This window comes from Pezoporus flaviventris, unplaced genomic scaffold (genome assembly GCF_033815535.1).
Source record: "Pezoporus flaviventris isolate CSIRO_AGI_PZ_B2104156 unplaced genomic scaffold, CSIRO_AGI_Pfla_v1 ptg000070l, whole genome shotgun sequence".
Taxonomy (NCBI): Eukaryota; Metazoa; Chordata; class Aves; order Psittaciformes; family Psittacidae; genus Pezoporus; species Pezoporus flaviventris.
Window position 1 is genome coordinate 4,705,925 of NW_026892618.1, and position 24,025 is coordinate 4,729,949.

The window sequence follows — 24,025 nt, forward strand, 5'->3', positions numbered from 1 at the left end:
TTAGATAAACAGTTCTGAAAGAAGCTAATTAGTGGACTGATTATTATATTTAGTTAGCTGCTCTGTGTATATATCCCGGGCATGTATGTAAAACAATCATATGTTTTTTTCTTTAGAAAATGGTGGTCCCTGACTTGTGTATTCTTTCCTTTAATAATGGAGGAGGGCAACCAAGCAGAGAGGTTATATTGTTCTCAGGAATTGTCTTCTGAGTTCCCTTCAATCCTAAAATCAAATGAAATCTGATAATGTAGTTGTATTGGGGTTTAACACATTTTCATATGTTTCACAGTTTGGGGTAACAAGTAAATGACTTGTAAGTAAAGTATTTTAAGTAAGTAAAGTATTTTCTAGTAATGGGAAGAATCTTGAGGGTTAACATTGTGTGAGATTTATGTGGCTGGGCTTAAAAGCATTTATACTCATAGTGCTTTCTTAGCATACACTGTATTTCTAATTTACAGGCAGTCTTCTCTGCAAAAGGATGTTGCCTGGAAAGACTAAGTTGTATTTTGAAAACAAATTCAGCTATTTTTAAGTCTTGGTGCTGTCAAACCAAACAAGCAACTCACAAATTTCAGTTAGAACTGTCCTGCTTTCCATGCTTTCTGTGCTGTGTCTAATTCTACACATCACTTTAGGCTTTGGTGAGTTACATGAACTTGACATATGCTTACCTTGATGGTTAGCAGGTGACATAACGATGTCTTTCTTGTACGGTCTTGTTTTATGCTTTTTTGCTTTATTATTAGTTCTTAACTTCTTGGTATATTTTGAGGGGTGAAAAAGCTGTTGTATCCCTGAAAAGTGTTTCTGGTAGATTTATTGAAACTGGAAAACAAGCTAGAATATAATGCTTAATATGAAGGATTTAGTAGATAATTGAAAATATCAAGGAAGATTAAATTGTTGTAAATTTTCAGGCTGTTACTTTTCCACTCTTATCTCTCCATTCATCTGTCTTGCTATGATTGGTTTAGAAATTTTAAACAAAAATTAAGTTAAAATTATTATCCCTCTGCTAACATCACTTTTATATGAAATTCTATTTCAAATGCACAAATGAGTTCACTGAGTGTAATCTGTTTTGCAGAAGAATAGAGTAACTAGAGCAGTCATTATGCTATGCAATTTCTCAGCCTTAGAGAAATACTAATTTTTTTTCCAGTCTTGACAATCTTAAATCATTTTTAAAATTAGACATTGCACCTAATAGAATCAAACCCTGCTAGCTCTTTCTTCAAATACAAAGCTATGATTTCGAGAAGCCTTAATTGCAAGGATAGAACAAGTAAAACGTGTACATATGGCCCGAACACTTACCCTGCTGGTTAATCTTCACTATTTTTACGGGGTGGTTTTAAAGCATAATTCAAAATTATGCATTACAGGAATTTCACTGTGGGATATTCAGGAGTCACAAGCACTCAAAAACTGCCTCAGTCAGCAGTCTCTGCAGGAGCCAACTTCTCTCTTTTTTCTATTTACAGCAATAACTTATAACAAGGAGAAGTAATTTGGTGGTTTTAAGAAAATATTTTTTAAAATGTCTTTGCCTTTCTAAGTCATGGTTCTCTTTTCTTTTGAATCTTGCTTGGGTGGCCAGAGGCCTTGGCAGTGCCATCCATGGTCATGCCCATCCTCCCGGAACTGCCTGCACTGCAGGCACAGGGAGATGACCAGTCACTCATCAGGTTTTGTTATGAGCTTTATGTTCAGCTGTGAAAGAGTTTCCTTAAAGATTTATTTTCTGAAATGTAGTGGGAAGAAGGCCACTTCTTGCTCTGGAAATAAATGCAGTTCTGGCTAAGAAACCAATGATACCTACATGTGTTTTTTCTGAGCACTGTCTCCAACAAGCTGTACCTTTGATGTTAATAAATTGCAAGTGTATGTCAAGGGGTTATGGCAAATGGGATTAGTGCTTGTGCCTTCTGTGGAAGGAGAGCACAACCTGACAGCCACAAGTCGCTAACTGCCATCTGCTAATGTCAGGAATCCTGTCTCCAGCTCTCACTGAGTGTAGTGAGGCAGGACTCTTTTGGCCTTCATGCATGTTGAGATTTGCAAAACAAAAGCAACAATGGGGAAAAACACTGCACTGGAGGGATATATTCGCTACCATTTTTAAGATGTCTAAATGATGAGTTTATTATAATATGCATGTGTATGTGTGGAAGGTGATTGTTAAATGGAACAGCTTGAAGTTGTGCTAAATATATACTATGCATTCGCTTTACTGCAAGTGTTTTGTTCTATCTGTACCTGTGTTCCAGTAGGTCCAGCTCTGTAATAGTGCCGCAGTGGGATTTTTTTATTTATTTTCCTTTTCAGATAAACATCTGCAGGTAATTTAATGAAGAGTTCAGAGGAAGAGAACAGTGATAAGGAGATGTATATCCGCACTAGAGGACTTGAAACCTGTCTCTGGGGGGGGGTGCAAGTCCCACCCTTTCAAAAGCACTTTAAATGTCTTGCAATGTAATGTTGCTCCTGTTGGGACATTGCAAAGTGCGGTGAATTCATAGGCTTGTAGTCAGTCAGGAATTTTGATACAAAACTATCCAAATTTAAAAATCATATGGATAGGAAACAGATAAGAGATCCCATGTCGCATCACTATTTGAGACAAAGATTTCTTTTGCACTGTCAAAGCCTTTGTAAGCATGTGTGTTTCTGCATGAGCATCAGTCTAAGCATGGCTCAATATGTCATTGCTTGAATAAGGTTGTTCTAGTGATTTCTTTTTTTTTTTTTTTTTTCCTTTTTGATGGCTTATGTTCCCAAATTTAGGTCTGCTTTCTGCCAGCTTATTTAGGCTGGTAGATGAGGGAAAATATTGAGTTTTTTAAGGAAGTACAGAAAACTTTTTTTTTCCTCTTGTCAGATAATCCTTGCAAAAGTACAGCTCTATCCTAACAGGTCTCTTGTTTTTTTTTTTTAAGTACAATTTATGTTAAATCAGCTTTGGAAATAACTGTTTTGTATCTAACTATGAGAAAACCCTCAGATTTGATGCACTTGGAAATTTGGGAAATCTGGATTCCTGCAGGCTCTCAATCACCAGTCGAGAATGAACTGGGTGAGGGTAGTGCTACCTTCTAAGCTTCTGAATATGTTTGTTTCTTAACTACTTATATCAGCTTTTGTCTCAAAATGTACTAGGTTCACCAGTTTTTGAAGACTTAGTATGAAAGCCTGTAGTGAAAAATTGAGTAAGAAGAAAACAAAATACAGTCAACATATCCATTCAGCCAGGATGAATATTTGTGGTGCAATCTTGTAAAAAGAACTACTTATTTTTCTCATTTTGCAAATGTGTTCCCAGTAAATAAGTTAATTTACAGTCATCCACGTTTCAGATTAAGCTTTGTGTGCACTAGAAATCCAAAGCATAATGCAGGCTAGTTGCATTTCAACTTACTCTGGCTCCATATTTAATTTAAAACTCACCAGTTGTGTGAGGCTCAGCATGCTCTGTCTGCGTTTAACTGCATTTAGAAGGTTTGACCGCTTTCTTTTGAGAAAGGCCCTGTTTACTTGAGTGAAAAAGTTAATGCTCTGTAATAACGCACACAACTTTTAGTCCTGGGACTCATTCATTGAGTGTTTGACTGGAGAAGTGAAATCCGCTTTGTTGCAAAGCAACACATTTCAGTGAGGCAAAAATTCCATTTCTGTTAAATCACTTTCCAATTTTCACGATAATGATGTGTTTAATTTACCACAAAACATGGTAAACTGCCTGCAGTATGAGTTTTGATTAGTCATTTAGATTCATTTTATTTAATTTTAATCCCTTTTTTCCATTTTAGTGAAATGTATCTGTAGTTTTTTTGCTTTATTGTTAGTTTTCTATCACTTAATTTTGATATTTTAATGCCGGCAAAGCCTTTGAGTTCCTGGTTTCTGAAAAGAATTATAGTTTTACTGTCTGCTGTGCTAACCATGGTATGGACAGGACTAAGAAGCCATTAAAGCATCAGACAAGATGTGGATGACGTGCTGAACACATTCTCCTATTTCTAATTTTCACTGTGAGCCACACAGTACTATGCAGCCAAGATAATTTCCAATAGCATCATCTTTTTCTGAGCTTTTTTGAAGAAGTTAAATGGCTTTGCAAGTTTTCTTCAATTGTTTTCTTTTACTCCACTAAGTACTCTGATCATTCCCTGCTTATGCTAGTGTCCAGCTATGGTGTGGAGAGCTGAACATACACTGGAGCAGATGGTGTCATGCATTTGGGGATACAGGGAGCCCCAAACCTTCCTTGTTCCCCAGGAGAAGGGTGCATGAAGACAGCAAATGTCACTCCCTTCTTTTAAGGGTGCATGAGTAGCCCTAGGCGAAAGTGAATGCAGTCTTTAGGTTCATCCTAAAAGCTCAAGGCTCCTCAGCAGTAGCACAGATTAGGGGAATGAGTGAATTATAATGCCCAGAAATGTGTATTCACAGTATCACAGTATACTAGAGATTGGAAGGGACCTCGAAAGATCATCTAGTCCAATCCCCCTACTGGAGCAGGAACACCTAGATAATGTTACACAGGAATGTGTCCAGGCAGGTTTTGAATGTCTCCAGGGAAGGAGACTCCACAACCTCCCTGGGCAGCCTGTTCCAGTGTTCTGTCACCCTCGCTGAGAAGAAGTTTCTTCTCAAGTTTAAGTGGAACCTCTTGTGTTCCAGTTTGTACCCATTACCCCTTGTCCTATCAGTGTTTGCCACTGAGTAGAGCCTGGCTCCATCCTCGTGACACTCCCCCTTTATATATTTATAGACACTAATAAGGTCACCCCTTAGTCTCCTCTTCTCCAAACTATAGAGACCCAGCTCCCTCAGTCTTTCCTCATAAGGGAGATGCTCCACTCCCTTAATCATCTTTGTTGCCCTTCGCTGGACTCTCTCCAGCAGCTCCCTGTCCTTCTTGAACTGAGGGACCCAGAACTGGACACAATATTCCAGGTGGGGTCTCACCAGGGCAGAGTAGTAGCAGTATTGTCCTCTCTTTGCTGGTTATCCTGCATTTGAGGAGTAGAAATCATCAGGTTAAATGATCCTTCTTCCCACTGTCATAGAATTGTAGAATCATGGAATGGTTTGGGTTAGAAGGGACCTTTAAAGCTCATCCAGTTCCAACCTCCTGCCACAGGCAGGGACACCTTCCACTAGACCAGGTTGCTCCAAGCCCATCCAAGCCTGGCCTTGAACACTGCCAGGGATGGGGCAGTCACAGCTTCTCTGGGCAACCTGTGCCAATGTCTCACCACCCTCACCTTCCTGCATTTCATTTCCTTTCTTCTACTTGCATTGCTGCACATAGCCAGTATTTTTCATCTTCCTTCTCCTGGACAGAGGGAGGAAAAGCTTCAAAGGGCTCATTATATATAAGCTGAGACATATCTGATATCATCATATTTTTGTGGTGACCAGCTGCAAGCAAGCATTGGTGAATGGGGCAGAAGACAGCTTGTAGGTCTTTTCCCAGTTGCTGGAAGGAGAGGTTCTGCTTTTGTGCTGCTGCCTGCCCACTCCTGAGCCTCCTGCAGCCATTTCTTCATGTCATCTCCTCAAATGCCCTGGCAGTGAGGGGAGCCACAGCCCAGCGACGGCCAGGCACAAGGTGGCCTCTTGTAACCTCTCCCTGCAATTCATCTTCCACCGCGGGCCTCCTAGGATCAGGCTCCCAAGGTCTGCTCCTTCTCTTCGTCCCAGACACATGTTTACTTGCAGATGTAAGCAAAAAGCTTAAATTTTTGGAGGAACATCCGTGGGAAGCAATTTTCTTCCTGAACTCAGCGTTACTATTTTGACACTATCCCAGGTTAATCTTTACTTGCACAGTGACGTGTGGACGTTTGCAGGACTGTCTGCTTAATGTATATGTATGGCTGTCACCTTGAAAATAAGCTGCTCAGTTCATAGAACAGACCACAACACACAGAGATGAGAGAATCAAAATAATAATAATAATCATCATCATCTTTTAAATTTTAAAGATTTTATATTCACTGAACTTGAACATCTTGAGTGTTTGGCTTATATTTCAGGATGTACACAAAATTTACTATGCTTCTTTATGCAAAATATTAAGTGCAGTTTGAAGAAAAAAGGGATGATGCTTTAGCATAATAGGAATAACTGATTTGGGGAAGATTTGCTATCGAAGCAAAACTAAGAAATCTGGGAACTCAGCCTGACCATGGAAACTACTTCTCTCACCACAAATATGACATGTACATTTTATGAAACCTACTTATTACCAGGGGCCGAATTCTGTGGTCCTTATGCAAGCACAACTTTCACTGAAAGTTCACTGAGGACGGTAGAATCAAGCCCCAAGCTATTTCTTTTCCATATAAAATTACTTCATTTGTAATTTCCTCTTCTTATATTTCTCAGTAACTGCAGAAATGTGAGCTAGTCATTTCGGTTCCAAGTGAATAAAAGCATTGAGGACTCTGTGTGAAATCTCAACTCTTATCTTTCAGTGTAATAGAGTGAAGGAGTAAATTTGTGGACGTGATGTTTTACTTAGAGGAAAAAAATGTATCTGGATAACTACATAGACAGGAAATCAATGTAAATATGTGAGTCCATCTAAGCAAAATCAAAAAGATTTGGGGGTTTGAACTGAAGAGTAGTGACTTGGGATGTTACAAACAGCTGAATTAATGTTGCACTTCTGGGATGTTTCTGTGAGCACAATGCAACCACAAGCTGGTGCTGAAGGGAGCTGGGTTACTTACATTACTCTAGCTAATTTTATTAGTATGGTTCTCAGCTGTGGCTGGTTTATTCACTTCTCTGGGGCTAAATATAAATATGTCCATACAGTGCAGTACAGCACCTTGTAGGTGAATCCAGTCGGGAAGTGAAGTTGGAGAATAATGGAATGGAATATATAAGGGGCTAAGAGGCGAGGGATGGGATTTGACCTTTGGAGCATTTGGTTGGTACCCTGCAAATTCAGATTTCTCAAAGAGGAAAAGGGGACTGGGGATGGATGGAGTGAAATGTCCGAGTCAAAAGCTGCTGCAGCTGGTCCCATTGCCCCAGTGTTCTGTTATCTTTAGAGGCACTGCCACTGCAGTTCATTTTTATGAATAAACTGACAGTGTGAATTTTCCAGTGGTGGCTCTTTGTGTTAGCAAATACATTTAAAACAATGAGTTTCAGTTTTTAGCTGCCATTTAACTTTCCTTTCCAGACTGAATTGCATTCCTGATGCTCTTTGAATGGGACTTACCCAAGATTAATTTCTGAATTATATATAAATTGTTTAATCACCTGTGAAATTTAACAACTTTCAACTTTTCATTTCATTAGCTGCAAGATGAATGTCAGTTAAATGTGTTTGGAAGGACGGAGCTTGATGACACATGCAGCAAACACTGCTGAGGACTTTGTTTCATTTAATGCAGTAATAATAAACACTCCACAGGCAATATTTCAGCAATCAAGAACGCTTTTGCGGTCTTTTCTATCTATACTTGCTTGGCTAAATGACAAAATTGGGGGTGGTGGGAAGGGTAAAAAATGAGTAAGACTTATTGACTTAATGTAACCTTCCTGGCTGAAAGTATATTAATTGGGAAAAAGAATTACCTCAGACTAGAGCAGAGAAAGGCCTCCATTGTGCGTGGCCGTGGCATGAAACCTATACTGTTTGGCTTGCATGCTCCTTCCTTGGCATCATGATCCATCCCATCCAATTGGCAGGCTTAAAGTCAGCCTTGTGAGATTTATAGCACCTTTCAATTGGAAGCTCCTTTGTTCAGTTCATTTGTTCATTAAGCCAAGTTGCTTTGACGTATTTTACAGCGAAAAACCCCTTCCTGTACAGGAGCTGCTCTTGGCTTCTTCCCTCGATGCAACATGGTAGTACTTCAACCTGCAAGGGTTAATGTGTAGGGAATGGGTCATTATTTCCTTTTCTGCAAGAGCTTGGTGTACAAGAGCCCTTGGCAGGACTACATGAGACCTGAAAACAGAGCCTGCCTCCTTCCCAGCGCTAAGGTTGAGCTACAGCAATAACCTCGGGTAGCAGCGACCTGATCATCTGCAGGGTTGGAAGGACTAGGGCAGTCCCACGGGTGCTGACTGTGTTCCATCAAATGACAGCTCCATGTAATGTGCTTGCTTGCAGCAAGGACTTGAACCAGTCTCTGGCCCTGAACATTTCATTATGGTCACTTTTTTTCCCAGTCCAGCAAATGTTGAATTTTGTTGTATCTGAGATTGAAGGGGAAAGTGACACAATCTTGGGTGAAACAGGCATGGTCATCATCTGTGTTTTGAGTTAAAGGGGACATAACTCAGGTGTTTTATGTTCCACTCCTTTTTGTTTTATTTTCACAGAAAGAAATGATCCCCTTTTTTTCAGGGATGAATTTGGTTAACAGAAGATATCTTGCTGATTCTTGCCTGAAAATAAGTATAAGAGACTGGTGAAACAATATGAACTTGTAAAAGTCTTCCATTGTCTTTTATTTTTGGATTTGACAAAGAAAAGCTCAAGGGAATAAATACTGAGAGGTTGCACATGAATAAACATGCTATTTCTCACTCCTTTCTGCTCCTCAGTGTTAAGTATTAGAATAAAAAGGAGGATGAAAGCCATAGGTTAAATAAGTTCAATCTGATTTCCTGTAAGCCAATATCCTATCTGAGCAAGCATTATTTGCTGCTATAGATGGTTGTTTCTATGGAGAAATTGAGTCAGAATAGGGCTGGAGACTCTGCAACCTTCTCACCCAGTCAGAGAAGGTCTCCCCAGGTCAGGGGTGCAAGCAGCAGTGGAAAAGCCATGCGGAAAACTTGGGTTTGCTGCTGTTTCCACTCTATTTGTTCTGTGGATAAATAAATTGAGGGCTGGAGTCTTCACGGCTGTCAGTGTGCCACCTTTGAATGTCTTCTCTCAGAGAAATAAGAAAGACAACCACATGTTCAAATTGGTCCTAATTGTTACAGGAAGGCTTCTGAGCAGTTCCAAGACCATCTTTTTTCCACTGAGCTATTATTACAAAATATTTCTGGAATTAGATGGAGCAAGAAAAATAACAACTTCTTTTTAGATTTATTTATTTTTCTTTCACAACTTGTATTTTGAGATGCCTTTGAAACAAATCTGCCCTGTTCTGTGTGTTGAATTGCTTTTCTTGCTCTGTGAACTGTGACATGCTCAAGCGTGAGGCTTTAAATCAAGGATGGCAGACCTCGGATTAGCATGGTGGTATTTGTAACCTCTAGCATTTTGTATCCCACTTTTCCTGCAGGCTCTCCTGCCCTCACTGGCACTGGAACCATTGCTGTCACAGTGGATGATGTCAATGACAATGTCCCCACATTTGCCTTTAACATGTATTCCGCCACTGTTCCTGAGGATGCTCCTACAGGGACAGATATTTTGCTCGTAAACTCCTCAGATGCTGATGCTTCTACAAATGCTGTCATTAGGTAGGTCATTTGCTGTGTGTAAATACTGCCTCATACCTTGCCTGAAGATTCTTTTTTAGCCCTGGTGTCCATCACCACCATGCCATAAAGCTGTAAAACACAAATGTACAGCTGTGTATGCGTAGCTAAATAATTTTGGCATATCTGTTTTTTGGGGTTTTTTTTAATTGTTTGTAGGCTTTTAGAATTATATTAACGACAAGTAGAGTTGCAGTGTTGTTTCATTTTTTTCACTAAGTAAAAGCAAATGAGTTTAAATTGCACCTGAAGGTATTGGGATAGATTTATATTTCTCAATAAGTGTAGAGATAGACAAATTTAAAAAAATACAAAAGCTAAGAAACCCTGAAACTCCAATAATGTAATAAATGGATTAAACGCTTCAACTTGCAGTCTTTCTGTATACCTCCTGAATAAAGAAATAGGATATAGGCTGTGAATGATCATTATTACTGATGCCATCAGCCTGTGTAGCCTTTGGAAAGGCTTTTGCATTCTGTTTAGCATAGCTTTTAGAGCTGAGGCCTTGTGATGAAGGATAAAGTTAACAGATATAATATGAATATTTTAAAATGTATTTCTGAAGAACCTAGAAACTGTTGTTCTTGGAGGCTGACAGACATCTTAAAAATTAATTGAAGGAGCTTTCAGGAAGCGATCGGTGGGGAAGAGGAAGATGTACTTTTCAAATGTCATCAATGACTTTGCTACAAAAATTGACTTTGGGGCAAAGTTTAATTTATTATTTTTTTTTAACTTACGTTCAAGTGAAACCACTCAGTCTAAGAAAAGTACAGAAGGTATTGTTCAGATCTAGTCATCTTTACATTTTTTGTTTATAAGCTAGGCAAATCTAGAAATCAGTATCTGTTTTTTGCATGAAAATGTCCAAACTGGTGCATAGTATCAATTTTGTGATAGCATACATATGTCTGGAGAAAGGCTTTAGCATTTTATTTTGAACCTTAAGTGGACTTTCAAGCCTAATTGTAGTTTAGATGACTGCTTCTGCAGAGTTGGATGTATTTATAATAAACTGTCTGAGCCAACCTGCTAATACACGTTGTGGGAGATACCACAGACTACTGAACAGTCAACAGAAAATGCTACCTGCCGTGCTGCTGAATTCAGATCTTTTCATGTAGCAATCAGTTTTCACTGAAGTCCAGCATGTTCTTTGGGTAAATTTATAGTCAGTAAATGTCTTCAGTTTAGAATGAAAATTCCACAAGGCAAGGCATAAAGTTTATCCCATTCAGAAAACCAGTGAAGTTATGATTTGACATTTTTGCTTTAAATGCCAAATGGTTTGCCGAGCACAGTCAATGCAACTTAACTGGGTACTAGGCTGACCACTTTCCATTTCCAGTTTCTCAAACAATGGTAACGAAGATGCTGAGTGGCAGTGGCAAGCTGAAGATATCCACTGAGGACTGATTTATTGTGAACACAAAGCAGATTTATATAGTTATTAATCAGAAGGACACGTAGGTAATCTCATCACACTGAACTATTGTGACTGCAAACACCTGTCTCTCTGATTCCAACCTTACAAAACAGGATATAAAAGTAGTTTCTTTATTTACCTCTGTTGGTTCACTTCAGTTCATTGTCAAAACTGCCTAAGAATGTTAATAGGATTGTTACTTTTTTAAAAAAAAGAAAGTAAAATAAAACAGAACCATGTTATGGCAAAGCAAGTGTATGTAAAATACTGTAATATTCTTTTTCCAACCAACTACAGGCCAAAAATAGAAACTTGATGTTTTGGCCTCTTTAAATATTTGAAAAGCATCCAAAATTACCATTTATTAAATTGTAAAACAATGAAGCTTTTAATGTTATTCACTCTTACTCTAAGAAACTATTTCTGGCAAGCTTCTTTAGAAAAAAAATTTCCACACAGAGCATAAATGACTGTAATGATTGCATCCCGTAATCAGAAATTATCAGGGTGCTCTCAGATTTCTTTAGTGTGGCTGAATAACTTTAATATCTCTGCTATTAGTCTTTGTCATTCACTCAGTGCTTCATAGTAAAGCAGTTGATAAAAATATTTTTTTTTCCCTTGTAAGTAGCTATTCAAAATTGTTTTCAGGTTTTGTTTTACACTTTTTAGACTCAGGAACATACTTTGTTTTTCTTGGACAGAATTTGTCCAGATTCAGCATTTAGAGTAATGCAAATCTTAAAATATGAGTGGTATTACAAGTCTGGGAAAAGCCAGAGGGACCAGAACATGTAAGATCATCTTGTCAGAGGTGTCGAGTACTCAGAACTCCTTTTCAGTCTCATTAGAGCCTGTTTCAGACTCAAGTCTTTGGTTTCCAAAAGTAGTATGTAACTATGGTGAGACACACATACATTGTCCAGTTGGTTTGCATACAGTTCGACTCATATATGAATCAGACTATCCTACGGAAAATGTTGCTTGTCATTATACTGGGAGGGAGGGATTGGTTGGGGTATTTGTTTTTTCTTCTTTTTTTTTTATTTTATTTGCTTTTTTTTTTTAATAAAAAGATTTCATAGCATCTTCCCAGTGCTGAAGCTTCAGCTGTTCTCTATATGTGGAAGAAGAGAAAGCCTCTGTCTTCTGCAGTGCTTCACACAGGGTTAAAACATCAAATCACAGATGAAATTTGCCCATGCTGCTGGTATTTAGGGAGATTTAAGTGGTGCTTTAGGCTTTGTGCACATTCTTTCCACCCTGGATACACATTGCTATGGCTCAAGAGTAATTACGTATGGCCATCATATTACAACATAATTAAGCAATTAAAGTATACTTATGGCATTCTGTAGAGATTAATGATTGAACAGGGGAAGTTGCCACAGCTTATTACACAGGCTGACTATCAGTCCTCTAGGTAAAGCTTCTGGCCTGTGTTATTATTTGTCATAACCTGCTCTGATTTTAAGAAGGTGAATATAGGAATATTGCTCTCCTTCATAAAAGCCATTTTCTTCCGAATCTTTTATAGAATCATGTACCTCAAAAAAGCTGCTACTGTGCTGGTCCAGGCTCCTCTGAAGAAGCAGTGCTAATCACAATTATGTTCATTTTTCTCAGGATTATAATATTAAATAAGGGAATTGTTTATTTTAGCCAGTTCTTGTTTCATTTGCTTTGTAGAAAATCCATAGTCTGAATTAATAAAAACCGTAATATTAACCAATTGCATTGTAAAACGCAGCCTAGGGCTACCCATAGCTTTGAAACCCATTCTGTATGAACATAAGCAGGATAAGCATTCAAAGAGAAAGGACAAATTCTCTTGCTAGTAAAGCAGAGGTAGCCTGTAAAATGCATTGCAGGAAGCAGAGAGTTAGTTCTTATCAAATCACATTTCTGAACACACATGCAAATGTGTGCACATACATATACACCAATCAAGGGTTAAAGTCTGGTCCCAGTTAGTCTTTGTTAACATAGATCTGTAGTTACTAATTTGCTACAAATTCCCATGAATTAACATTGAAATCCTGAATAGCAAAAGTCAGTATGGGGAAACAATATGCACTATAAGACCTCTTAGTAGCAGAATACAATATGAATTATAAATCTTCATATTATTTTGTAAATTCACTGTCCTTTTATTTCAGAATAAAGTATTTATTATATTCTGCAGTTTTAGTTAAGAGGTATGCCAACCTTTTGGAATAAAACTTAGTAGATTAGCTCAGGGAAATCAGCACTAGAGGATGCCTCCAGCAGGCTATCTTAATAGTATATCTGACTGCATCACCAAAGGTACAAAGGCTCAGTCTGCTCCTTACTTATTAGAAATCTATCTGTGTTAAGCAGCTACACTTGGAAATCCCCAGAAATGTATTTATGATAGGTCTCGAAATATAGAATAAAAAATAAAAGTAAAAATGAAGACAGATGGACAGTAAGAGGAAAATCCTCATGTCGATACCCACTATTATGGTGTCTGAAGAATACAGAAAATTGTTATAATCTTAAGGCAGCAGGCTGCCTATGAAATACTAATTGAATTTTTCTTCCTTGCTTTTGCTTTCAAACAGCTATAGGCTTACTGGTGGCAATTCGCAATTCACGATCAACCCATCAACAGGACAAATCATCACCAGTGCTCTTCTTGATCGAGAGACGAGGGAGAACTACACTTTGGTAGTGGTGTCAAGTGACAGGGGCTTCCCCAGGGCTCTCTCCAGTTCCACCAGTGTGCTTGTCTCTGTTGCTGATGTGAATGACAACCCGCCCAAATTTCATCACCATCCCTACGTCACCCATGTCCCTTCACCTACCACTTCAGGTAACCCTAGCAATACTTGGGATGTTTCAAATTGCATAAACATCTTAATGAAATGTAAAGCTGTGCTACAAGACGTGTTTCTCAGATGTTCCTCTGTAGCTGTTTTCCATGGTTTGTTATCTTCATGTTGTATGGGGATGAATAATGGAAAGGATCAATATGTGACCTGCAGTTCAGCAACGTGTTTTTTTTTAGTTTGCTCCTTCCATCCAAATTCAATTATTTTTCTCATTTATGTAAAGAAAACGTAGTGTCAATAAGCATCGACTCAAACGAGGTATTCAACTATTTTGACAGGGTTAGTAAGGCAATGGCTTCTTTTTTAATTCTGAAAGTCTCCTGAATGTAGATGTTCTTTTTCCACCCTGAGCAATTCTTGAAGAGAATTATGTCAACCTCCTCCAAACAGGCTGTATCAGATGCTGATTATGTTGCCTCTCCTTGAGCCAAGTGGTGAAGTAAAGTAAAATAAAAGTAAAGCCAAGCAGCAAACTTCCTTTTGTGGAACCTGCACCCAAATTCAAGTGACTTCACTAAATGCAGTTAATTAGTTTCTGATTCAGTTTGTTTTATCAGCCTGATAATTAAATACATTAGAAATCAGTTAAGTCCCAAATACTAGTATATTCTGTTTAAAGAATTGGCATTGCAAGGGGAAAGAAAGGCGAATATGTGTATTTGCATGAGGATGGAGAAATATTCGTCTATTTTGAGCTATTTTCCCCCAAGATTAAAATGGACTAATACCATGGCCTGTGCTATCTCAAAACACTAAAACGATTTTATAATATGATGACTGTATTACTATAGTTTCACCAAACCACAGTCAGTGGTTGGCTGTGGAAGGCGGTGATGCTGAATGTTTTCACATGCATACACATACATGGATATATGATGCCTACAGAGAGGATTCCAAGACAAATGGTTTACAAATCAAATTTTCCTTTAAAAGAACAAAAATAAAGGCTTGTTTCCATGTCTTGGGTTTTCTCTCTGAATTTTAAACAATTGCAAATACTTCTCCTTTTTATGGAAGAGTGAATTTGTTTACGTTTCTTCCCTGTTTCCAGAACAACATTATGAAATTATTGTATTATTGCCTTTGTGAATCTTTGTGTATTCTGACTAAGGCACAGTGCCTTTGTGTGTTCTTTTGGGGGTATTTCTTTAAATGTGTCTAATAAGGAATGCACCTAGGTTTAACCAATGTTTTCTGATCTTTTTGGATGCTTTCTGTATGAAACCCTTTACAATTAGCAACATGTAGAAAACCTGAGCTATGTTTTAAATTTAACAAAATCCTAGGGATGCATGCAGTTTTTTATTTGCAACTCCTCAGTTGATAGTTCACTTTCATTTAAAAGGAAATGTTAATATATTTTCACATTATTTTGAAAGGCTGTTGACAATGATGTTACTAGCAAGCGTGGCATCCATTTAAAAAAGAAAAAAGACCCACGACTTTATTGCAGTCCAGTGTAGCATCTGAAATAGCTTTTCAAAAATACAGAACAAACCTTCATAAATTGATCAAGACGTTTGCATTTATTCCAATCACAGAATATCTAGTGTATGTTTTGAGAGAAAAAGCTTAATTTCCTGGTTATTTTTTAATCAAGTTCAAAAAGGGGAAGTAGTAATAATAATAATTCATAATATAATTTGCTTAACTGAACCAAAAATCTTTTTTTTTCCTGTCCCATTTCTCACAAGGGTTTGAATACTGTTCTTCCATAAATATTCCTCCCTCTGGAGTACAAATCATTGCACATGACAAATAGTGACATGAAGTATAGTTTTAAGGGACGCTGTCATATTCATTCCTGCCTGTAAATGATTTGCCTTAAGATGCTGAAAACAACATGATTTTTATATACATGTAGGTACTTTCTAAATTTCAGTACCAGTAAAACATCAATAGAGTGTTCTGCATCATCTAGGGAATACGAAGCGAAGGAGCTGCAAGGGCATGTGGGTGTGTAGGGTAAATGACCTTGGGTGCTGCCTGTTCACTTGCGTAACCTTACTAGTCATGGAATTACAGGCTTTTTTTTATGATGTGCATAAATAAACTACAAGCAATTAAAAAAAACAACAGTCTGGTTAGATTTCTGGCTTTCATAATGTGAATGTTCTAGAAACAGGATGCCAGACTATCAAAAAGTGCAGATGTGTGTGCAGCCAGTGACACCTTCACATGCAGTGATATTTTTGGCTGTGTGCATGTCTTGCAGGCTCGCAAACTCACCTAACCCCTTGTTGAACTTAGCATCTTATGAAAAGAGCAGTTCATCTTCAGAGTAAGGAAGTGCATATTGCTTCAGGATGTGCTTCCAAGTAAGAAGCTGGCATAGTGTTTCCTGCAATCAGTGCATTGATTTAAAGAACTGCCCTAACTTTTTTCTCCATTTCAGGCTCATTCGTGTTTGCTGTGACCGTCACTGATGCAGATGCTGGCTCCAATGCCGAGCTCCACTATTCTCTTGTGGGGAAAAACTCCGAGAAATTCCACATCGACCCAGCAAGGGGAGCCATCCTGGCTGCAAACCCACTGGCAGAAGAGTCCGAAGTCACCATTTCTGTGCATGTAAGGGACAATGGCCGGTACCCCAAGACAGATTCTACAACTGTTACCGTGAGGTTTGTGAACAGAGCAGAATTCCCTCACGTTCAGGCTGATCAGGAGACTTTCACTTTTCCTGAAAACCAAGCAGTTGGTACACTTGTCACCACCATCTCTGGATCTTCAGCCAGAGGAGGCTCCTTGTCTTACTACATTGCCAGTGGTAACCTGGGCAGCACCTTCCTGGTTGACCAAGTGACAGGACAGCTGTCTGTTGGGCAAGCTTTGGATTTTGAAGCCATACAGAAATATGTGATTTGGATCGAGGCCAGAGATACAGGCTTTCCTCCTTTTTCCTCATATAAGAAACTGGAAGTGATGGTTATAGATGTCAATGATAATGCACCAGAGTTTGAGCAAGATCCCTTCATTGCAGAAATAGTGGAGAACCTGTCTCCACGGAAGATTCTGACAGTGGCTGCTGTCGACAGAGATAGTGGGCTAAATGGACAGCTGAATTATGAAATAGTTGATGGCAATACAGAAAATAGCTTCAGTATCAATCGAGCCACTGGTGAGATCAGAAGTGTCAGACCCTTGGACAGGGAGAGGTTGTCTAGATACACGCTAACCGTAAAAGCTTCAGATAAAGGCACCCCGCTCCAGAGCACAACTGTCAAAGTTATCATTAATATTTTAGATGAAAATGACAATGCTCCAAGGTTTTCCCAGATATTCAGTGCTTCTGTGCCTGAAAATGCACCTCTGGGCTTTACGGTAACCCGAGTCACGACATCGGATGAAGACATTGGGGTGAACGCAGTCAGCAGGTACTCTATCAGGGATACAAGTCTCCCATTTACCATAAATCCTAGCACCGGGGACATCACCATCAGCAGACCACTGAACAGGGAGGACACAGACCGCTACAGAATCAGGGTCTCTGCACACGACTCTGGGTGGACAGTGAGCACGGACGTCACCATATTTGTCATGGATGTTAACGACAATGCCCCACGATTTACAAAGCCATCCTATTACCTGGAGTGTCCCGAGCTTCCTGGGATTGGGTTGAAGGTCACCCAGGTTTCAGCCACTGATCCTGATGAAGGGTCTAATGGCCAAGTCTTCTACTTCATAAAATCCCAGTCTGAGTTCTTCCGAATTAATGCAACCACAGGGGAAATTTTCAACAAGCAGTATTTAAGGTACCAAAACTCCAGTGGTTCAAGCAACGTCAACATTAATAGGCACAGCTTCATTGTTACTTCTTCAGACCGAGGCAGTCCTCCGTTAATAAGTGAGACAACTGTCACCATTAACATCGTAGACAGCAATGACAATGCACCACTGTTCCTCGCTCAGAAATACTTCACTCCTGTTACAAAGAATGTGAGGGTTGGCACAAACTTAATTAAAGTTACCGCAGCGGATGACAAAGATTTTGGCTTGAATTCTGAAGTGGAGTACTTTATCTCTGATGAGAGCAAAACCAATAAATTCCAACTGGACAGGAGTACAGGCTGGATTTCTGTGTCATCTTCACTAATGGCCGATTTGAACAAAAACTTTCTGTTTAAAGTGAAAGCAAAAGATAAAGGTAATCCTCCACTCTCATCCGAGGTAGCTGTTGAAATAGTGGTCACAGAGGAAAATTACCATACACCCGAATTTTCTCAAAGCCGCATGAGTGTTACTGTCCCAGAGAGTCACTCTGTTGGAACAGTGGTCAGGATGGTTTCAGCCCGAGACAGAGATGCAGCTATGAATGGGTTAATCAGATACAATATTTTGTCTGGAAATGAGGCTGGCATCTTTGCTATTAATACAACTACCGGTACACTGACACTAGCAAAACCACTTGATTTTGAGCTATGCCAAAAGCACGAGCTAGTTGTTACTGCCACGGATGGAGGATGGGTGTCCAGAACAGGCTACTGCAGTGTCACTGTTAATGTCATTGATGTGAATGATAATTCTCCGGCATTCAGCCCTGAGGACTACTTTCCCAACGTGTTAGAAAATGCCCCCAGTGGGACAACTGTTATTTGTTTAAATGCCACCGATGCCGACTCTGGATCTAATGCTGTGATTGCATATGCTATTCAGTCCTCAGACAGTGACCTCTTTGTCATTGACCCCAATACAGGAACGATCACCACCCAGGGATTTTTAGATTATGAAACAAAGCAAAGTTACCATTTAACGGTAAAGGCATTTAATGTTCCAGATGAGGAAAGATGCAGCTTTGCTAGTGTCAACATCCAGCTAGAAGGGACAAATGAATATGTGCCCCGGTTTGTGTCTAAGCTTTATTATTTTGAAGTTTCTGAGGCAGCTTCCAAAGGTACTGTTGTAGGTGAAGTTTTTGCAAGTGATCGTGACATGGGAACTGATGGAGAAGTCCACTACCTTATCTTTGGCAGCAGCAGAAAGAAAGGCTTCCAGATAGATGAGAGAAGTGGTCAGATCTACGTTTCAGGACCGCTTGACAGAGAAAAAGAAGAACGAATCTCATTGAAAGTCCTTGCAAAAAATCTGGGGAGTATTCGCGGTGCGGATATAGATGAAGTAACTGTTAATATCACTATACTGGATGCCAACGATCCCCCTGTTTTCACCTTGGCAACTTACAATATACGAATCAGCGAGGGTGTTCCTCCAGGCACCCACGTCACATTTGTGAGTGCCTTTGATTCAGACTCTGTTCCTAGCTGGAGCAGGTTTTCCTATTTCATTGGGTCTGGCAATGACAATAGCGCCTTTTCCATCAACCCACAGACAGGACAGGTGACAGTCACTGCAGAGCTGGATCGAGAAACATTGCCTGTGTACAACCTGTCAGTGCTAGCCATTGATTCGGGAACACCATCTGCTACAGGAAGTGCCTCTTTATTGGTAACTTTGGAAGACATCAATGACAATGGTCCTACCTTGTCCACCAGCCAAGGAGAAGTCATGGAGAATAACCGTGCAGGAACTCTGGTGATGACACTTCAGTCGTCAGATCCTGATCTCCCTCCAAACCAAGGTCCCTTTACTTATTACTTGCTCAGCACTGGCCCTGCAACCAGCTACTTCAGCCTTAGCACCACTGGTGTGCTGACAACCACTAGGGAGATTGACCGAGAGCAAATCAGTGATTTCTACCTGTCGGTGATTACAAGAGACTCTGGCGTTCCTCAGATGTCTTCCACAGGAACTGTGCAGATCAAGGTAATAGACCAAAATGACAACCCATCTCAGCCCAGAACAGTAGAAATCTTTGTTCACTATTATGGCAACCTCTTCCCAGGTGGAATTTTAGGCAATGTAAAGCCTCAAGATCCAGATGTGCTAGACAGCTTCCAGTGCTCCCTCACCTCAGGAGTCACCAGCCTTTTCAGCATTCCTGGCGGTACCTGTGAGCTGCACTCACAGGCAAGGTCCACAGATGGCACGTTTGACTTGGCTGTCCTCAGCAATGATGGGCTGCATGGTGCTGTTACTAGCAGTGTCCGGATTTTCTTCGGAGGCTTCAGCAATGCCACCATTGACAACAGCATCCTCCTCCGCCTGAGAGCCCACAGCGTGCGGGATTTCCTGACCAATCACTATCTCCACTTCTTGCGCATAGCCAGCTCCCAGCTGACGGGGCTGGGCACTGCCATCCAGCTCTATGGGCTCTATGAGGAGAGCAACCACACCTTCCTGATGGCAGCCGTCAAGCGTGGCAACAACCAGTATGTGAATCCCAGCGGCGTGGCTACCTTCTTCGAGAGCATCAAGGATGTCCTCTTCCGCCAGAGCGGGGTGCGGATTGAGGCTGTGGACCACGACTGGTGCCTGCAGAGCCCCTGCCAGAATGGAGGGAGCTGCCAGAGGAGGCTGGCGGTGAGCCCAGCTCTGCAGAGCCACGAGAGTGTCCCTGTCATCATTGTGGCCAATGAGCCCCTGCGGCCCTTTGTGTGCCGGTGCATGCCAGGGTACAACGGGAGTCTGTGTGAGACAGACATCGACGAATGCCTCCCTTCCCCCTGCCACAACGAGGGGACTTGCCACAACTTGGTAGGGGGCTTCTCATGCAGTTGCCCTGAGGGCTTCACTGGCATGGCCTGTGAGAGAGACGTCAATGAGTGCCTTGCCAACCCATGCAAAAATGGTGCTGCCTGCCAGAACTTCCCAGGAAGCTTCAACTGCGTTTGTAAGACTGGGTATACAGGTATGCTTTTACTTCTCTAGATCTTACAGTCCAGAAGAGATGTAAAAAGGGCAGAAACTTGCCTTTTTAGCTTGAGATTGTCTGAATATAAGCATCCCCATAGGTGAAGATGTCATGAAAAATGTGCTATTTGTAACTATGAGAACTCAGAAGACCAGGTGCCCACAGCATTATTTTATTTTAGTTCTGTCCTCAGGCAAATCTCACTTACCTGATTTGCATTAGAACAGAAAATTTTTTACAAGAGCTATTTTAGTTTACTAAATGTGTAGAATCCATTTCCAATGTGTAAGTATGATGTTTCTGTTCTTGTCATTGTTCTGCATTTCAAGTCTGCTAGGAGTGTTCCAAGCAATAAAATTGGCCTCTTCCCCCAATTGCTTACAGTCATACAAGAGAGAAGACAGATAAAGGATATGGGAAAAAACAGAATTCAGGCAAAATGGTCAAGCATTTCTGTTATGTATTTTGTCCCTTTGTAATTTATTTTTCATTAACAACAGAAATATCTGCAGTATTCCCTCCTCTTCTGAGTATTTTTTCGCTAACATTTATTACACTTTCAAACATAGCAGTATTTTATCCCTAGAAAAGCAGGCTGATATTTGCTTCTGTCATGAATGTTCAAGGAAGGTTTGAACAATTTCCGCCATTGCTTATGACCAATTTTACAGATGTCATTAAAAAAATCTAACCAGAAAAGAATAAGCAAGGCTTTTGGTACCTTTTCCTGAAGAGTATTTCTCTCCTTATGGTAGGGTGGGAATTGTCTTGCCACCAGTGATACCAAAACTCGTTTGTAACCGGTGGAGTGACCAGGAGGTTGATTATTCTTTTTATTATTTTTTTTTTTCTTAAACCAGATTAGGACATGAGATGTGATGCACTTTATTATAAAGGAGAAAGTTAATCAAAATAAAGATTCTAACTACTTCATTTAAAGCACAGCTACAGCAGTAGATGCATACTCAGTGTGAAAGGACTGTTGATACAGAAGTACACTGATGTGACCTTTTGTGTGGACCTCACAAATGTGCTACTGAGCCGCAGGTCAGGAGCAATTACTGTTAATTGACAAGCAGTTCTAATTAAGTTACCAATCCAGGGTTTTATTTCATGTTGTATTACTACATCAAATTATATTGCCAGGAGCATGGCAAATAATTCTAGGGCACCTATCCCCTCTTAGGTCATTAGCACCAAAGATTACTTTGGCATATGTTTGCTGTTGCAAAAAAGCAAAGCACTTCATTAGCTCTAGCAACATGCTGTAGTATGTGCCTCTAGCCTATAATTTGAAACATTAAAGAAACGTCCAGTTTATTTTTTCTGGTGTTAAAGCTCATATCTTAATGTTCAGCCCTCATGTCAGCTAAAAACCAAGTTCTACATGTGACAAGCTTGAAAAGAAGAACGTTTTAACTAAGATAATGTGAGACTCTTACAGTTTAAAATGTTTGACTGCCTTCACGCCATGAATTAAATGTGGCATCTGATATGAGCTTTCTTAAACTCCTTGTCAACACAAATAAATTCTAAATAGACTACAACTGAGGCAGACGTTTCTATCTGGGGGTCAGATCTTTTTTAATCTGTTGGCCGTTGCAGAATCAAGAATTATTTAAGTGTCTGAAGATTAATTGATCAAGACAAAAAACAAATGGCACCAAAGTATGTAATTAAAAACCAAGATATCTTCAGCGTTGAACATCAGCAGAACTTATTAGATAAGATCACAGAAATATTCAGTATATTTAGACATTTTATGTCTGCAAAAGCATGTTTTAAATTCTGCAAATGTAATATTCAGTAGGCTCTGCAAACAAATGTCAGAATACAGATTGAGAATACTTGACATGGGGACTACTATGTCGTTATACTGCCAACAGAAAGAGAACGCAGCTGCTTGGGAGTTTAATCCTGATTCATATATGATTAAAGATAGTCGTAGTGAATATAAAAATAAAAAATGCTGGTTTCTTTATGAATACAAACATTAAGTGCCTCAGAACAAAAAAATAAAAAGAAAGAAAGAAAAAGAGAGATATCCAAAATAGTACATTTCTGATTCAGTTTACCATGTTCATAGCTTTGCTGATTCTCTTGGAATGACAATACAGGCTTATAATTGAGTTTGCATGCTCAGTATAAAAGTAATATTTACATGGCGCTGCATACAAGTAGAAATTAGTGTTTTCTGAGACAGTCTCTCTCTTCACAGTAAATTAGAGTACATGTAGACCTTTATAATGGCCTACCTGGAAACCTAGAGTCTTACTTTTCCTTGATTTATTATGTTTTGTCAGCTGCATTTCACTTCATCATACTGTAAAGGTAATGTACTTCTTTTCACTGAATAGGATTATAAAGACTGATTACCTCAGAGCAACATCATTAATGGGTTTAACAGTCTGTTATAATTACATCTCTTAATGATGATCAGGTTTTGGTTTTAAAATAATCACTTTCTGGAGGAAATATACTTTATGATTTACAGTAGCTGTCTGCCCTTCCTTTGAACCCCTTGGTTCCTGTTTTCCAGGACTCATTAAGATGAAGGAATGTAGGTTTGTGAAATTGTTTCAAATGCAAGATTAAAATATTAGAACAACCACTTTAAAAGATGGACACAGAGAACCACAAAACCTAAACCTCTCAAATCAGCTGAAATCTAACCCACAAGCATTCAGCTGGTACCTGTTCGTGTTACATTTTTCTATTAAAAAAAGAAAAAAATTATCAGGAAGTTAGATTTTTGCATAAACCCCTGCATGTGATGATATCAGCTTGAGGTGATGAATGCTGAATGCTGTCTGTTATCAATTATCCAGCATTACCCTAATTTTCATGGTCTTCAGATAAAGATCTTTCTAACACAAAAATGAATATCCCAAGTCTTTCAACATTATCTTTCTGGAAAGCAGTAAAATGGAGCACTTGGGTTCAGACGAGGGTGCTTTTGTGCATAGTGGCAAACAGTTTCTTAGTTTCTTACCCTCTTCAATCAGGTAATGATCTTTGAATGATTTGTTTTATCTGTGCAATAGAGAATTTCAAAATAGATAGCAATTGTATAAAATCTCTATTCAGGAAGCACAATATTTTTTCTAATATTGAGATAAGACAAGGGGTAATGGCTTTAAACTGGAAGAGGGGAGATTTCAACTAAATATAAGGAATACATTTTTTACAGTGAGGTTGATAAGATGCTGGCACAGGTTGTCCAAAGAGTTGGCAGATGCCTCATCTCTGGAAACATTCAAGGTCAGGTTGGATGGGGCTTTGAGCAATCAAACTCTAGTTGAAAGATGTCCTTGCTCATTGCAGGGGAGTTGGACTAGAGGACCTTTAAAGGTCCCTTCCAAAATAAACTTCTATCATTCTAAACACAATTTTATTAGCTTTGTGAATTATTCGCACAGTAGTTAAATATGAAGATGTTGTTATTCACTGGTTAAAATATGTGCAGCTAAAATAAACATCCATATTCTGTTGCTGGCTCAGCAAATACCCAGCTTT

At 39.4% G+C, this 24,025-nt stretch overlaps 1 protein-coding gene across 1 annotated transcript in view; it reads left to right on the forward strand.

Annotated features, from left to right (window-relative positions):
• Positions 1–24,025, forward strand: part of FAT4 (FAT atypical cadherin 4) — a 131,929-nt gene that overhangs the window by 85,085 nt on the left and 22,819 nt on the right. The window contains exons 7-9 of the mRNA XM_061472183.1: positions 9,279–9,459; positions 13,492–13,742; positions 16,157–20,506. Coding sequence (XP_061328167.1) covers positions 9,279–9,459; positions 13,492–13,742; positions 16,157–20,506 — 4,782 coding nt within the window. The remainder of the gene's footprint in view (positions 1–9,278; positions 9,460–13,491; positions 13,743–16,156; positions 20,507–24,025) is intronic.